This window comes from Musca autumnalis, unplaced genomic scaffold (genome assembly GCF_047663935.1).
Source record: "Musca autumnalis isolate F117 unplaced genomic scaffold, ASM4766393v1 scaffold_1, whole genome shotgun sequence".
Classification (NCBI taxonomy): domain Eukaryota; kingdom Metazoa; phylum Arthropoda; class Insecta; order Diptera; family Muscidae; genus Musca; species Musca autumnalis.
The window spans coordinates 332,386,081-332,402,143 of NW_027411644.1; the positions used below are offsets into that span (position 1 = coordinate 332,386,081).

Consider the following 16,063-nt stretch of genomic DNA (forward strand, 5'->3'; position numbering starts at 1 on the left):
ACACAACAACAAACAGAAGCGGGAAAAATAGAAAAAATATTAAATAAAAATAAAATGGATGTAGCTATAATTTAATATAAATTGTAAACAACATATTTAATAGCAATTTGTCAGATTATTTTTTGCAGTATTCCATTCCATTTTTAATTTTCAAGCAATTATTTTTGCAAATTCGCGTATGTATACGTAAACAAAGATCAGCTGACTGGAATCTTATATAATTTTAGACTAGTCTAAACAAGTAGGATTTGATAGTTGGATTTATACCCAGGTTACACTATTGAAGGTTAACCCAATGGGTTTAATAGATCCAGTGGGTTAATCTTTGCTGGTTACACTTAGCTTTTCGAGGATATAAACGGTCAGCTGATGTTTGTTTACGTATACATACAAAATAACTAATAAAGTCGTGTTTTACACTTTTACAATTTCTCGTATGAGATATCGTCCCCTCTTGGGTCATATTGGTATATTTTACACACAGGGATACATTTTTGTACATTTTTGTTAAAAAAGTGTCTAATGTAAAAAAATAAATAATTCTATGATTTTCAAATAACTTTATGGCCTGTTCCCGTACTTTATAAAGTGGTAAAAGTCGTAAAACTTGTAAAAGTCGTAAACGATTTTCATACAAATTTTGTGTACGGGAACGCAAAATGTGTAAAAGTGGTAAAAATTGTAAAAACTTTTTAGTTCTGGAACAGAGCTTTAGATTTATTAACTCCATAAAATCTCATGCGACCAATCGTAAACGTGTAAAACACGACAAACTCTGTTGCAAAAACAGTTGCAACTTTTGGTACTATTTGAGTAGAGTTGGATTTTTTTGCACAAATACCGAATACAACACTGTATTTTTGGTGGATTTGTGCCGGATTTAAAATAAACCCAGTCGTGAGAGGATATAATTTTTGTATGGCAAATCTGGTCAGATTTGACCAGATTAAGCAATAAATCCTCATAAAGTGGGTTAACCCGGCAAAAAACTGTAGTGTAACCGCACTATTAGAAATCGAGTCGATTTAAAATGACTAGTTTAAACGGGCTATTACGGTACAAAATGTGTTTTTGATATAACAAAAGGTAAAGAAGATATCACAAAAAATAACTACCGTAATTATTTTTCCCAATACCCTGAAAACCCAAAACCGCGTGCGTCCGCTATTATACCTATGACACAACTGCCAACTTTTGGGAGATGATAGATCTTCATTAAACTCACAATTTTAGCTGTGTTCCAGAACTAAAAAGTTTTTACAATTTTTACGACTTTTACACATTTTACTCCAAAAACCGTTCCCGTACACAAAAAAGTTGTAAAATTTTCACTTCTCTTTAAACAAAAATGGCGCTGAATGACGCTCTCTTTAAAAACTTTTTACACGACAAATTTGGGCGAGTAAAAAAATAGTAACATGGTTGCCGGCGTCTGATTGGCTGATATGCCGACTTTGACATTTGTTCCAGTTTTTTTGACGTATTTTCCATTTTTCCGTTCCCGAACTATTTCAAAAAACTTGTGTGTGACAACAAATTGTTTGCAGTTCTCTCTTTTACGATTTTTACTATTAAAAAGTACGGGAACGAAGCTTTTGCCTTTAAGAGGTAGTTTACACTATCTATCAATGTCATATGACACGAAATAAAAACATTCCATATTTACCCACGGAGGCAATGTGGAGACGTCGTTTTTTACATTCTGGCTGGTGTGGACGCACAGAATAAATGGCGTAAGGAAAATCTCCAATATTACACATATTAGCGAATATATAACGATGGAAAATTTCATGTCATATGACATTTACATATAGTGTAAACTACCCCTAACGGATTTTTTCTAGGACTTGTATTTTGCGAGAAAATCGGCGCTGGCGTAGCCGCCCCAGTGGTGAAGGCGCCCCATGTTACCATACATAAAAATTTTATGCTATCTCAAAACTAACTGTTTTTTATATTATGCTATGTTTACATTTACGAAATCCACTCGATTTCATCTGTCAAATCCAAAGGTTAAACGTCAAATGAAATCCAATGTATTTCAGATGAGATTTCATTTGACGTTTGAGCTATGGAATTGACAGATGAAATCGTGTCCTTGTGTTCTTGTTTTACACAAATAATAAATGCATTTTATATATTTTGGAATATTTCGCAATGGCTGGCATTTTAATTGCATCTTTAGACAGACTAAAAATGCAATCCGAAGAACGCATATAAATTCAATCCAAAGCACTGCATCTTAAGCAGTGATTTGGATCGAAAATGGAGTGCATCCTAGCTGTGTGCTGTGGAAGCAAAATGGAGTGCATCCTAGCTGCGCGCTCCCTTGTAAAATTCATAAGTGAATTCATAGGGAAAGATGTACTCCAAAGGCAAATGTACCGTACACTTGTAGTGATTCAACTGCATCCGCGGATGCAAACTTTTTGCTGGGTATTTTTATATTACATAAATCGAGTTATAGTACATTGGACAAAATGTATCTTATTCTAAACATTTTTTGGCTGGGGAGCCAAGATTATGAAAGTATTTCGTGTAAATTTAAATTTAAATTTATTACAAATAATTGTTTGATATAAGTTTTGAATTATATAATATTTAAACTCAGGTATTCTGTCATTTATACAAATTATTTGGCCTTTAAGTCTTCATGTTATACAAATATGAATAAATAAATATATAAATAAATAAAAAAAAAAATTTACGATTTTCGACCAAATTTATTTGGCAACACTGGTCAATATACGCTGTACGCAATTCGCCAAAGAGCCGGCGGCAAAGTCTATATATAGGGGGCACTAATTTCTATCCCTTTTATTCTTCACTTTATTGAGTGCTTGTGTGGTTGGTTAAAGTGTACGTTTTAAAATTGCAAGGAGTTGGAGAGAGAAATTGTTTAATATTAATATTTAAACAATTACAAACATATGTACATGGGAAAATAAAAAGGCGCAACGAGACATACAGTGAGTTTGCAGTGCATTAACTTTTTCACACAAACAAAACCAACAACTTTTAATATTGCGAAACCAGAAAAGAGCAGACGAAAAAGTAGGCGCGTCTTTTCAAATTCTCTTCATTTGCAAATTAACAAATTAAAAATAGACAAAAGTTCATGCAGTGCCGTAGTCGAGGTGGTCTCTGTAAAAGAAAAATGAAACATAATTCCTAAATAAAATTTTCCTGTAGGATGCAAGATACGTTTTTCTCTTGAACGTTATACAGACTTTTCATTGCGTGCAAAAATATATGTGTATGTAAAAATAGATATATAAAGAATAGAAGACATTTCAAAAGAGAATACGCAAAATAAGAGGTGAATCACGCGAAGCAAATTTCTGCTTGCATTTTGCTCAGTGAGCGAGCTCATTTCATATGAAAATATATTTATAAATTATTATAGTCATACAGTCAGTCATATTGTGTTTTTTTTTTATCATTTTTGTCGTAGGTTGTACGGAAAAAGGACTATTTGTCAAAGAAAAAGGAAAAACAAGAACGAACAAATCAACCAACCAGCACACTTTGGGCGCAGGACAACAGAGGATTGTAAAATTGGTAAAAGAGAAAGAATTAGGTGTAAACTGTGTTGAAGAAAAAGGGATCGGCTTAAGCAAAAAGGAGTTGCTGACTCGAGTGTACGCGTTTAAGTAAAATGGAGGAACACCATGAAATAATGGATCAATTTTTAGAACACAGACAACAAAATTTTGTCATAGATAATATGAACGCTGTTGCCGGCTGTGGTGGTATTGGGGTTGCTGATGTTGTTGGCAGTGGTGGCGAAATCTTGGGCGTTAAATACGATGAACAACTTCAAGCCGAAGAACATGACGTTGGCGATGATGACGAATTGAAGTACGTTAAAGAAGTGCAACAAAGCGAAAAACAACAGACGGGTGGCAAAGACTTTGGTGATTACAACAGCGGCAATGAGTTGGCAGAAAATGAAGAGGCAACACACAAATACAAAATTGGCCATGGCGATGATGTTGCTGCTGTTGACATGAAAGATGAAAAAGAAATCGCAAATGTTGTGAATGCTTTTGCCACCAGCACCAATTCCAACGACGAACACAATGGAATTAACAAGACTGTAGAACAACTACAACAAGATATAATGGAAAATATCAATAATAATCCTCAAAACACAAATTCTCCACTAAGCTTTGAGAAAACGGAGGAGGAGGAGGTGGAACAGGGGAAGATATTCTCCGCCAATGGTGATGAGGAAGACATAAGTTCGTTGGCCTCAAATGGCACAAGTTCTTTGAGTGAAAACGTGGCACAACATTTTGTAAGCGAAATGGAAAATGCCAAAGAGTCTGTTTTAAATGATTGGGTGATATTGGGTGATATGGACTTACAATTGCAATCAAATGCAACTGTCGAAGCAACTCATTGTCAACTCAATCCGGAAGCAAAGGAATTTGTTCCCCACTTCGGATCTAATCCAGCATCTCCCCTTTCACCACACCCTAACGATATTCAATCGTCTAATTTCGATGGTACTGATTTCTTTGGTCAAGCTCCATCGGCCGTACCTCGTCGTTTGTTGGATGACGATGACTTTGTAGCACACAGTCCGCGCAAAGGTCGCTGTGGAGACATGGATGTAATTTCTTTGCCGGCCGAGCAGGAATTCGATGAGGAAGCTGATAGACGTCCCCATGAATTAACACAGGACGAGGTATTGTTATCAGAGAACAACATGCAATTTGACATGCCAACCACTGAAGCATCTGAAGGCAACGGTCCCATAATACAGACCAACGAAGACCAAGGTCCAGAGACGTCTGTAGATCCTGATGAGGATATTACTAAAGAGCAGGAATTTGAAAAAATGCATGTTGCGGAAAATGACGTCATGAAGCAGTCAATATACTTGGCAAGTGATGAACCCATTGAAGATGTTCTCAACAGTGTTCAACCAATACCAACCGAATTCGACAGCGTCAACAATTCATTTATGGATGATTTTACTGGTAATGATATCGTTGGTGAAAAGGAGCAATTGCAAACCGAAGAAAAGGAACATATCTCCAATTCACCATCTACCGAAGAAATGCAAGTCGAACTTGATCATGTTCAGCCATCAAATAGTGAGACTTTGGAAAATCTAATGATTGAAGGAGATCACTTTAATAAAGCTTCTTATGAACCTTTAGAAGATGTCCAGCAGGAAGCAACCGGTTCTTCAGGCGAAAACGTATCCAATATATGCAATGATGAACACGCCAAAGAAATGTTGATTGTCGAATCCGATCAACCATGCTTTGAGGTTAGAGAAGAAACCATGGAAGCCGACTTTAACGTTGATACAAATTCATCACATATCGACGAGAAACATTTAATGGAGGAAACTAAAGAGGCACCAATAAATGCTGCACTGGAAGACTGTGGCTTGGAAGAGCAAATGGACAAAATGTCATTGAAAACTGAAGAAGAATGTTTGCAGGTATGTACATTTTATTATTGCATATCGTCATTGCTCCAAAACGGTTGCTTTTAAGTCGAACACATTTAACACTTGTCGCTTTCATTGATTTTTGGTATATCACCATTCAAATGTTCTGTAATATTCTGTAAAACTATTTCCGTATTTTCGATCAGTATTGTAATGCGACATACCAACAAACCACAATTCCAAAAAAGTAATCACTGAAAACTATTTGCATATATATATGGTCTTAAGATTTTACTATGGATAATTGCGTATCTTATCAATTATGTTTAATCTTTATTGGACAATTAGAATGACGATCGAACTCCAAATTAGTAATATTTTATATATTCATTGTTTACTTCCACAAGTGGAATAACGAATGCGTATGTAAGTACATAGAAACTTCACTTTACGGCATCCGAAGGGAGGAAATTAAAATCATATTTAAAAAGTGTAAATATAAAAATTTAAAGGAATTATAGAGTAGTGTTCCGTTCGGGTTTCCATTGTCCATTAATCACAACTGAGATGAGCTCATAGCAATCTTTCAATATCCATAGGTTACGTCCATCGATGTACAAGATGAGCACCATACAAATGCTCTTATCCTGTTCATCTATGGTTACATCTCCTCTCGCAAAGGAGATTTATGTAAATGGGAGAATTATCTTCACATTTTATGTGAAAATGATCAACTAAGGGATTCACATCTACTATAGTACCTACGATTTACGCTGAAATCCTACACAACCTTCATAAGTAAAACATAATATTCGCTTTTACGTACATACATATGAATATTATCTGACACAGTTTGCAATGAAATTAGATTTAACTTTACAAATATGGGTATTTTAAAATAAAATTGTTGCCACATTTCATTCATGCATTACTCATTCGCACTTTGTACAAGCAAGTCGACTTAATAAATGACCATAGTATATTACATCCACCACGCACCACGAATTTCGGATGTTATGTCGACTTTGTTAAAGGTTGTGCTACATACGCTTTAACTACTGTTTGCTCTGCAGCGAAGACAATGTGCGGATTTCTATTGGGCCTTACAATTTTATTTGCCGGCATTCATTTAAATTTACTGCAAGCAGTGCTGCTGTTTGGTGGAACACAGTCAGTCTGTTGATGTCATCGTTCGTATTATTTCTAGAAATTTATATGTTTTCACAGTGCGGCTGTGTGTATGTGCGGTACAAGTACGTACATACAAACTACATAACTCCACTCTTTTGTACCAACAATGGTTTTACCAAAAGAAGACATAACAAAATGATGAATAATTGAAATGAGTCAGTAACAAAATATTGAACACTGATGATAATTTGGTAATTTATCTGATAAACAATTTTTAGTTTGCGATACCACTATGATAAATGTGCTAATTACAGCGTGAACAAATGGCGTTGTTTGTATTATATCCTGCCAATCATCCTTTCCAAGGAGTAAAAGTGAAAGTCTCACGCAGACATCAGTGTGACTCAGTTTTCTTTTGCTACTGACCCATGAATGAATGTAGTAATATGTACATTTTTATAGTTCAAATAATTAAGACGCAAGTTGCCAAAGCAAAAGCAATGGTCTACGAAAGACAGATAAAAGCAGAATGGGTAAAAATTTCTATGAAAAGAAGTGAAAATTAAAGAAAGGTACCAAAATCTCATGCATACACATACTATGTAAAATATGTACTAAAATATGAATGGGAATGAATGTATTTTCCTAATTTTAAATAAAACTAGCCGCAAAAAGGTAATTAAATGAAACGAGTCATTAACCTTTTCATGCGCAAGAAATTTACATTCGAGTGTATGGGATGGAATGATGAAACATCTAAACCGAGTTTGGATTACTAAAATAATTCAAAGACTTACCATCGACCCGTTGTACCCACTTATTAGCATCATAGGGCACCGAAGCCACTGCAAGGAATTTGTAAGAGATTGTTATTAATAAGTATCTGGAGGATCTGGAAATATGTTCTTTTCACTTCACGGACCCTTTTTGCGACAGTCACTAATTTTACGTTGACGGGGGCTACATTTAATACAGAAGTGATGTCCACGTAACAAATATTCCACAATAAAACTTTCGACGGTAGTCCTATATAGATCAGATGTGAATTAAAATGTAAAATGAGGCATTCCGAACTGTTGTAGTATTTTATGGTAGTAAATTTCAAAGTATTAAATTTTATGAGTAGACCCCACTAAATTTTAAAAACTTAATTAAAAAAATACAGCTGGTTGTTACTTCTACTTTCTTTAAGAGGTCCTCCCAAGAAAAAAACATACATAAATTTTAAAAATTCTTTTTTTTTATACCTCAACAATAACTGTTATTAGATAACGGAAAGACAGATGTTTTGTGATCCGTGAAGTCTCCAATTTCACCTTTAGGGCATTCACATGACAATAGCTAATATCCACCTTGACGCAGGTGTCCAATATTTGTTTTAAGGGTGATTTTCATAAAAAAAAAACAATAAAACTACAACATCTTAAATACAAATACAAAAATGTTCAACAATTTGACACTAAATAACAAATAGAGGACAACATAATAGCCCAGTTTTATAGATAGCCTTTATATAACCAAAAATAAAACATGTTTATAGGGTAAGTGCATCAGTAGTCGGCACTTTAAGGATTCACGTATCTTTAGCCGTATGTAATTCCGAGTCTAAATGTCCTATCAAATTGAATTGAAGTTGTTATGATTCGTTATTTTGTGTAGTTTTAGATTATATAAACAATTTTTTTGATTATTTCTGTTCAACATGCAAAAATTACAATTTTAGTGAAATACTGTTTTTTCACCAGTAGTCGGCACCATTACCCAATAGTCGGCATGATATGATCCAGTAGTCGGCATGTTATATTCTAGTTTATTATATACATTTCTATTGATTCTACTTAAAAAAATAAGGAAATTTAAACATATTGTTTAAATAAATTAGTTCGTACCAATAGTCGGCATCTATTACCCAGTTGTCGGCACCCCACAACGCAAGTACTTCAAATCATGGCTAATATTGTTAAAGTTCCTTTCAAATTGAAACAATTTTTTATTATTTAGCCTTTAAAGTATTTGTTTAGTATTTTCTATAATTTTTAGCAAAAAGTAATCGATAAAATCCAATGTTTATAACCCCATGCCGACTTCAGGCAAATTTTATATTTTTTGTCCCTAAAGTCGGCATCTGCAAAAATTGCACAATTATAAATATTTTTTAAAAAGTTCTTCTTCTAAAGTGTTCTTTGCACTGTTCTCTACCTATAGAACAAAAACTTCGTGGAAAATTTCTTCATTTTTTTCTTATTTTTTTCTTAAGAAACATGCATTTTCGGTTGTGGTGAAAACCCTTCACTGACAAAAACTTAAATTTCGATATAAAAATTGGTCCTAGCTCAATGAAATTTTATATAAAATTAGCTGACAATATTGTTAAAGCATTTTTAAGATTATTTTCCATTTATGTTTTCTTAATTTTCAGTTATTTGAGTTCAAATTCAAAAGTTGCCGACTACTGGTACATGCCGACATTAGGTGTACTTACCCTATTTTCTTTTTCCAAACTTTTTATTTGAATTCACTATTATCAATCAAATCAATAACTATTTCAAATAGCGCTAAAAGTCATAGGAACTAGAACAGAATACATTTGGTTGGTGGGTAATTTTAATTGGGATATGTTTAAATCGGCAAGAAATAATTCAATGCGTGCTGTGTACACTAGATTAAACTTATCCTTTTTATATAACTCTAAACCGATACACTTTGATGCGGCTCATGCGACATTTTCTTTGATTGACTTTATGCCTATTAGTGACAGTTTAAACTTTAAAGGTTCATTACTCAAGTCCAGTACAATGTCCATCATTGTCGCATCATGCTTTAATTCTTTCGATTTTTGATATTGATATGACATGTTTAGATGAATTTTTCGTCAAGTATCGTCATTATAATAATATGAATTGGGAAGGATTATTAATGATATTGTGTAATTTTAATATATCTTCATTCTACTCATCTAGTGATGTGGATGTAAAGTGCTTTCTTCAATTTTTTTTCAATTTTGTATCCATTGTTAGGAGAAGAATTCGTTCACGGGATCATAATTGAATGAAGAGAAAAGAAATTGTAGCAGCTCAATCTTTACGAGATTTATCATAGAAAGCATTTCAAGAGAATAACACTAGTGATAACTGGAGAATTTTCAAAAATATCGTAACAGAGCCAACTCTGTGATTAGAAGAGAATGACGTAAATTTTATTCTGAGTGTAGGATAGATTATAATGGCGATGTTTTTTTGCATCAGGTTTAGATTCTGGTATGGACGGACAGATTGTTGACAATGATGGTATGTATTCTTTTGAGTGTGTTAGAGGTGAAGATGTTGCAATCGAGTTAGGAATTGAATTTCTGAAGCTTATATTTCCATATATTTCTGACTTAATTTTTGAATTTGTTTAACTCAATTCTAACTACGTCAATTTTTCCTGTAGCATGGAAAACTGCACGGATGGTCCCTATTCCAAAAACCTCTGTTGTACGTTGTCCTAATGATATGCGCCCCATATCTATTTTGCCCATTCTGTCTAAAGCTAGGGTCACACTAGGCCAGCCATGCACGCGTCTTTACGAAAAAGTTAACTACAACCCTCTTTCCCATACAAAAAACAAAATAGAATTCTCTTCTTGTGCATCATTGCACTAGGCAAATATTTGCTCCAGCGACAGGGAGTGCGTGTTTACTGAGAGTAATTGAGCATAAATTTCAATGCATTATTTACGCTCATTTGCTCTCAGTAACACACTGTCGGTTGCTAGAGCTAATATTTGCCTAATGTGACCCTAGCTTAAGGTATTTGAGCATATTTTGAAAGACCAAATATTATCATTTACCAGAAATCCGCCCATGTCGTAGCACTACCTTCTTACTTCTACATCTCACAGAATCTATTAGAAGAAAAATTAAGAAGAATGAGGACAGTGTCTTGGTTTCCTTGGATTTATCAAAGGCATTTAATTCTATTTGCTATGCCACTTTATTACGTAAGCTTAGGAATGCTTTCAATTTTTCAGTATCTGCTTGTAAACTTATTTTGACTTACATATGTGAGTGGTAGGTCGCAATTTGTTGAGTTAAATGGTCTAAGATCTAGTGTTGTATCTTTGTTCTCTGGTGTACCACAGAGTTCGGTGTTGGCACCACTTTTATTTATTCTTTATGTTAATGATTTCCCTGACTGTCTTGACCCGAACTCGTGTGACGCATTCATTTTTGCGGATGATATTATTCTACTTTTTAGTACTGATAAATGAAGTTATTCTGTTTTTGGAGATACAATAAATTTGTGCCTTAATCAAATTCTCCAATGGACGCGTAATAAATAACTCCTTGCTTTTAAATCCCTCCAAGACAAAAGCAATTCTTTTTGGGTCTAATGATTCAAACATCTAGTTTTTATAGGGCAATCTAGGGTGAGTTTTTTTGGACCGACACAATTGCTTGGGACTTATAATAGACAAAAAGCTCAATTTTGGACCTTACATTGATTTTGTGCATGCCAAGGTTTATGGGATTTTACGCAGACTTTACTCGACCGGTTTTTATTATCCAACTTGTGTTAAGTACAAAATTGCATATGCCGTATTAATGCCGCTAATTTCGGACGCTCTTGAAATAACGTCTGGGACTGTCAATTATAATTTCCTTAAACTAAAATGCACCATTAACTCCATTGTTCGGTATGTTTATAATATCCATAGGCGTGATCATATTTCCCCCGTTTGTTAAATTATTTTTAGGAATACCATTTAAACAATATGTTGATCAGCGAAACCTGCTACTCTTTTACAACATTATAAAAACTGGCATATCTTCACCATTGTGTACTATGTTTAATTTCTTTCGCTCTACTAGAAATACCCAGATTACTTTACCCCTGATTTTTAATTCGCAATTTAAAAGGTCTTTTGTTGTTCGTATTGCAAGGTGCTGGCATTTTTACCTCCTGAACTGCGCATTTTTTTCGCATTCAAATAACGCTTTTCGTTTAAAGCTGTGTAATTATTTATCTTCTATGGAGCTTTCAACTACTCCAACATAATCCTCCATAATCCTCCTCCGCCTAGCCAATTCATTTTTATATTTTATTTTTAATTGTACATAATTATGGCTGGGGAAGAAGAGATGACAATTGACTTATCGGTACTTTTTGACAAAAGAGTAGACAAAACAATGGGAGTTTTTTTACAGTAGGTGGAGTTGATCATTATGTATCGTTTTTTTAAGAAAAGTGTAAATTTAAAAATTTTGAGTTACTACCCTTTTGTTGAACATGTGCGATATGACTATATCAGTTTGAGCATGCATTTTGGGAGCCAAAATACCCAACCACGCCCACTTTTTAAATATGTTATATCTTGAAAACTGACTACTATGACTACTATGATATGTTCCATTATATACTCACTGGGTCACAAAACCTGTTATTGGTAGATACTAAATAAATAAAAAGCATAAAATATTGATCAAACTAATAAAATTCATAATATCGTAAGAACTTTTAATTATATTCCACCACCAGTAAGATTTGTGCCATCAAATTACCCTAACCTAATAGCAGGGTTAAACAGAATAATAGGGCGGAAAAATAGTTCATTTGATTATAATGTTTTTTATACATTTCATCATTACATCATAATCTTAGATACACTGGTTTTGTTATCCACCATTATTGTTTTTATTCATTATTTACTTTTTATTTCTAGAGAGACTTTGAATTCAGCCCAGATCTTCTCAAAGAAAACGTACACGAAACTGCCGAGAACCTAATGTTGAACAATGAATGTAAAACTATGGCATATTCAGAGGAAAACCAAGATCATACTTCCGAAGTATCAATTGAAGAAAACGTAGTTGTAGCCAAAGAAGAACCAGAGCCCGAAAAAGAAACACCAACTGAAGAAAAAGTAGTTGTAGCCGCAGAAGTATCAAAGGGTGGAGAAGAAATGCCAATTGAAGAAAACATAGTTGTAGCCACAGAAGAACCACTGAGTGAAACCCATTCACCTATGTTGGCAGTCACTCCTGAAATCAATGAGGTAGAAAAATTAGAACATGTGGAAAAATGTGATAATGAGCAATTTAAGGAAGAACAACCAACTTGTGAATCTGAAAGTCATTCTCAAAGTGAAGACCTTGCACATGTCGTCAACTCTTCTGACATGATCAAATCAATGGAATCTGTCCCCATGTCACCAATCGAACAACTAGCAGCACCTACTCCTTCAGATATTGAATTAAAATCTGAAGATTTGTTGCAATCCGAAGAACTCGCATCAGATAATATTCCAGAAGAACGTTCTCCGGAATCCCATATCGATAATATTGTATCAGAAAAAGATGATGGAACTGATTTGCTTGCTGCCGATCATTCTCTGATTCAGGTAACCGAAAACGACGTAACGATTGACAACAATACCACATGTGAAATGAAAAATGAGAGCGAGATTTCAGTAGGAACTATGGATGATCATTCCGAGGTGCAGGTTCCCGAAGTTGATGCAGTAATTGATAACAATACCACATGTGAAATGAAAAATGAGAGTGAACTTTCATTATCCACTCACGGAGCAGCAGCTGATTCACTGCTAGATAATTCTAATTCGAATACATTTGAAACTACAATGGAACAAGAAACGGTTTTGTGTGAAAGTAACATTGAGTCAAAGGCACATGAAACCACTGATAAAGATCTAAGCGAATTACAGGTCAAACCTCAAGATACGACTGAGCAAATATCTTCACCTTCAGAAAGTCAAACTATTTGTCAGCCTGACATTACTGCATCCGAAGCATGTCAGCCTGACATTACTTCATCCGAAGCTGTGAATCAGCCAATACCAGCCGTTATCACTTTGGAGGAACCAGTGTTTAAAGAGAGTGCTGATGAAATTGGAACTGATGTCGCAAACACAGTTGCGGCCGTTGCAGAGAAATCGGCTCCGATATTAACCACAACGAAAACTGATGATGTAAAGAGAACCACGGCTAAAACAACGAGTAGTGCACCAAAAACAAAACCATCATCGGCGATGACATCATTGGCCAAAAAGACCTCGACGTTGAAAACTACTGCTGTAACTTCAGCTAAACCTAAAGTTGCACCATCCAAACCCAGCAGTGCTCCTGCAGTCGGAGAAAAGAAGCCTCTTAAAATGACTGCTGGTAGTGTTGCAAGTGCAAGAAAACCTCCAACAACGAGTGCTTCATCCATAAATAAAGTAACAACGAAAACAACATCGGCCACGTCCACAGTTCGCTCAGCACTTTCATCAACCACAGCAAAGACCCTGACATCCAAGCCAGCAACAACTACCCGCACAACTACATCAACCACATCTACCGCCCGCAAGCCTTTGTCGGCCACCACTACCACTACTTCCACTGCAAGGCCTCGTCCAGCATCTGGAACTGCATCAGCTGCTACCAAACCAACCACACTTGGAGTGTCAGCTACAAATGCAGCTGCTAAACCGAAAGTAACTTCCCCACGGGCAACGCTAACGTCGCAACTGCGTAAAGCAGCACCGACTGCCAATACCGTAGGCGCCAAAAGTCCAACTAAACATACAACAACAACCAGCTCTGTCACTAAAACAACATCATCTGTTGCTGGAGCACGAACTAAAACTGCATCTTCTACTACGACGGTCACCACAACAACAAAGCAATTTACCGCTCGTCCGGCCCCCAAGACAACATTATCTAGCGCAGGTTCCACTTCGACCACTACTAGACGCCTAACTGTCGGTGGCACCTCCAGCGCTACTACTACCACACAAGCCACCTCGAAAACAACCACGAGTGCTACACAACGAAAATCGTCACCAATAAAACCAGTTGCAGGAAAAACACCTACCAAGACGGCTACATCGACCGTTGGTGCTAAAACTACTACAATGAAACCTTCAACAAAAGCAAACACTCAAAAATCGGCTGAACCCAAGTTGAATTCACAAACCAAACCTGTTACAGAGGTTAAAGAACTAAACGGAAATGCATCCCCTGTAAACGATTCGGCAATTGAAACGCAGCAGCCTTCTGCTTCAGAGATTGCTGAACCAATTGTTCCTAATGTTAGCGAGCCATTAACTCCGGGCGGGGGTGATGGCAACATCGAGCAACAAATACAAGTTGAAATGAGTAGTGCTTAACACACTCACGGAACTGATTTTTTTCAACTAAAATTGTACTCATCAACAGCTTTTCCTGTAAAAGCATATTGCATGTAAACGAACCTTTATTTCAATCAATTTTAGTGGCATTCTGCAAATTGTCCGCCGATCACAAAGAGAAGGAAAATTGTTGTGGGACGTTTAAAATACACAGTTTTAGGCATGTCAATAACTAATCGAATTGGATAAAACTATTTCAATCGGCGACCAATTGCAGAAAGCGCCTGAAACTTAGTAATTAATGAAAAGTATTTGAAACACATTTATTATTATACCACAGATGCATACTTAAAATGGAGTGTTTATGTTAGAAGTGACTTTCATTAACATCTGGCATATGAATGCTAGCTGTCGCATCAAAAGATATTGCTATAAATTTAGCGCAAATGTTCGTGCAATATTGCGAATCAAAAACAAAAAGAAATGCTTTTTCGGTAGCACGAAAATTATTACTGTTTGCTAAATGAGTCACTTTTAAAACATACTACTCTTCAAAACAATATTAATACTATTTTCTTAACCAGAAGATGTCTACCAATCATATCTAGAGTAGTTTTATAAAAAAAAATTGTGTTTGCGAAAAACAAAAACGAAGAAAAAAAGAAACATTTTTAATTTATATTTTTTATATGCATGCTCTACAACATACTTAGTCTTCTATAAGCATATTTATATTCGCTAGTACTAATAACTAAACTACTCAACTAAACAGGACTCGTTAATGAACAAAAAAAAACATACACATCAAAAATCAATCTTTTCTACCCGTTTGTGTTTCGTTTAATTTCATTCATTTATCAACCATGGTTTCAGTTCTATCTTTTCGTTTATTGAATGAGTTATTATTATCTTTTTTATAGACTGTTATGGTTTTAACTTGATGTGAATTTCAAATCTGTTCCTGTTAAGCTGAAACGCTGAAATTCCATTTCAATGTTATCCCTATTTGTTCCCAGTGTATTATTTTTATTTTATTCCGTGTTTTATTTACCTTTTAAAAAGAAGCAAAAAATTTTGTTTTTGTATGCGAGTATTTAAAATATATATATTATACCTTGTGAAGTAACGTTTACTTAATTTTTGTTTGTTTTTATTTCGTTTCTGCTCTTGGAGGTCTGTTGTGGACGAATGGACTATATGGTTTGATGATAATCATTTTGAATGTGCTTGAATTGCCACCTTACTTAGTGCCCTATTCTTTGATTTGCCTTAAACGATATTTTTGAATTATTCAAATTATTAACAAATAGCTTAACATTTGCATATTAATTCTCTCATAGATTGCTTAAGTAAATACGATTGTTTCGTTTTTTTTTAATCAACATATTATGAACTAATCATTAAAATAA

General features: G+C 34.8%; 1 protein-coding gene across 2 annotated transcripts; it reads left to right on the forward strand.

Annotated features, from left to right (window-relative positions):
• The first annotated feature begins 2,752 nt into the window (after positions 1 to 2,752).
• Positions 2,753 to 15,791, forward strand: Map205 (Microtubule-associated protein 205). Of its 2 annotated transcripts, none has more exons than XM_073962983.1 (3): positions 2,753 to 2,969; positions 3,455 to 5,461; positions 12,246 to 15,791. In XM_073962983.1, the coding sequence occupies exons 2-3, from the start codon at positions 3,659 to 3,661 to the stop codon at positions 14,691 to 14,693; spliced, it is 4,251 nt and encodes a 1,416-aa protein (XP_073819084.1). In that variant the 5' UTR covers positions 2,753 to 2,969; positions 3,455 to 3,658; the 3' UTR covers positions 14,694 to 15,791. The 2 variants fall into 2 exon arrangements, with proteins under 2 accessions (XP_073819084.1, XP_073819085.1); XM_073962984.1 differs by having other exon boundaries at positions 2,820 to 3,319.
• The last annotated feature ends 272 nt before the right edge of the window (positions 15,792 to 16,063 follow it).

Coding starts and splice junctions, on each gene's coding strand:
- Map205 (XM_073962983.1), top strand. CDS start 3,659: ATGGAGGAACACCATGAAATAATGGATCAATTTTTAGAACACAGACAA. Junction 5,462..12,245: donor CTGAAGAAGAATGTTTGCAG/GTATGTACATTT, acceptor TTTTATTTCTAG/AGAGACTTTGAATTCAGCCC.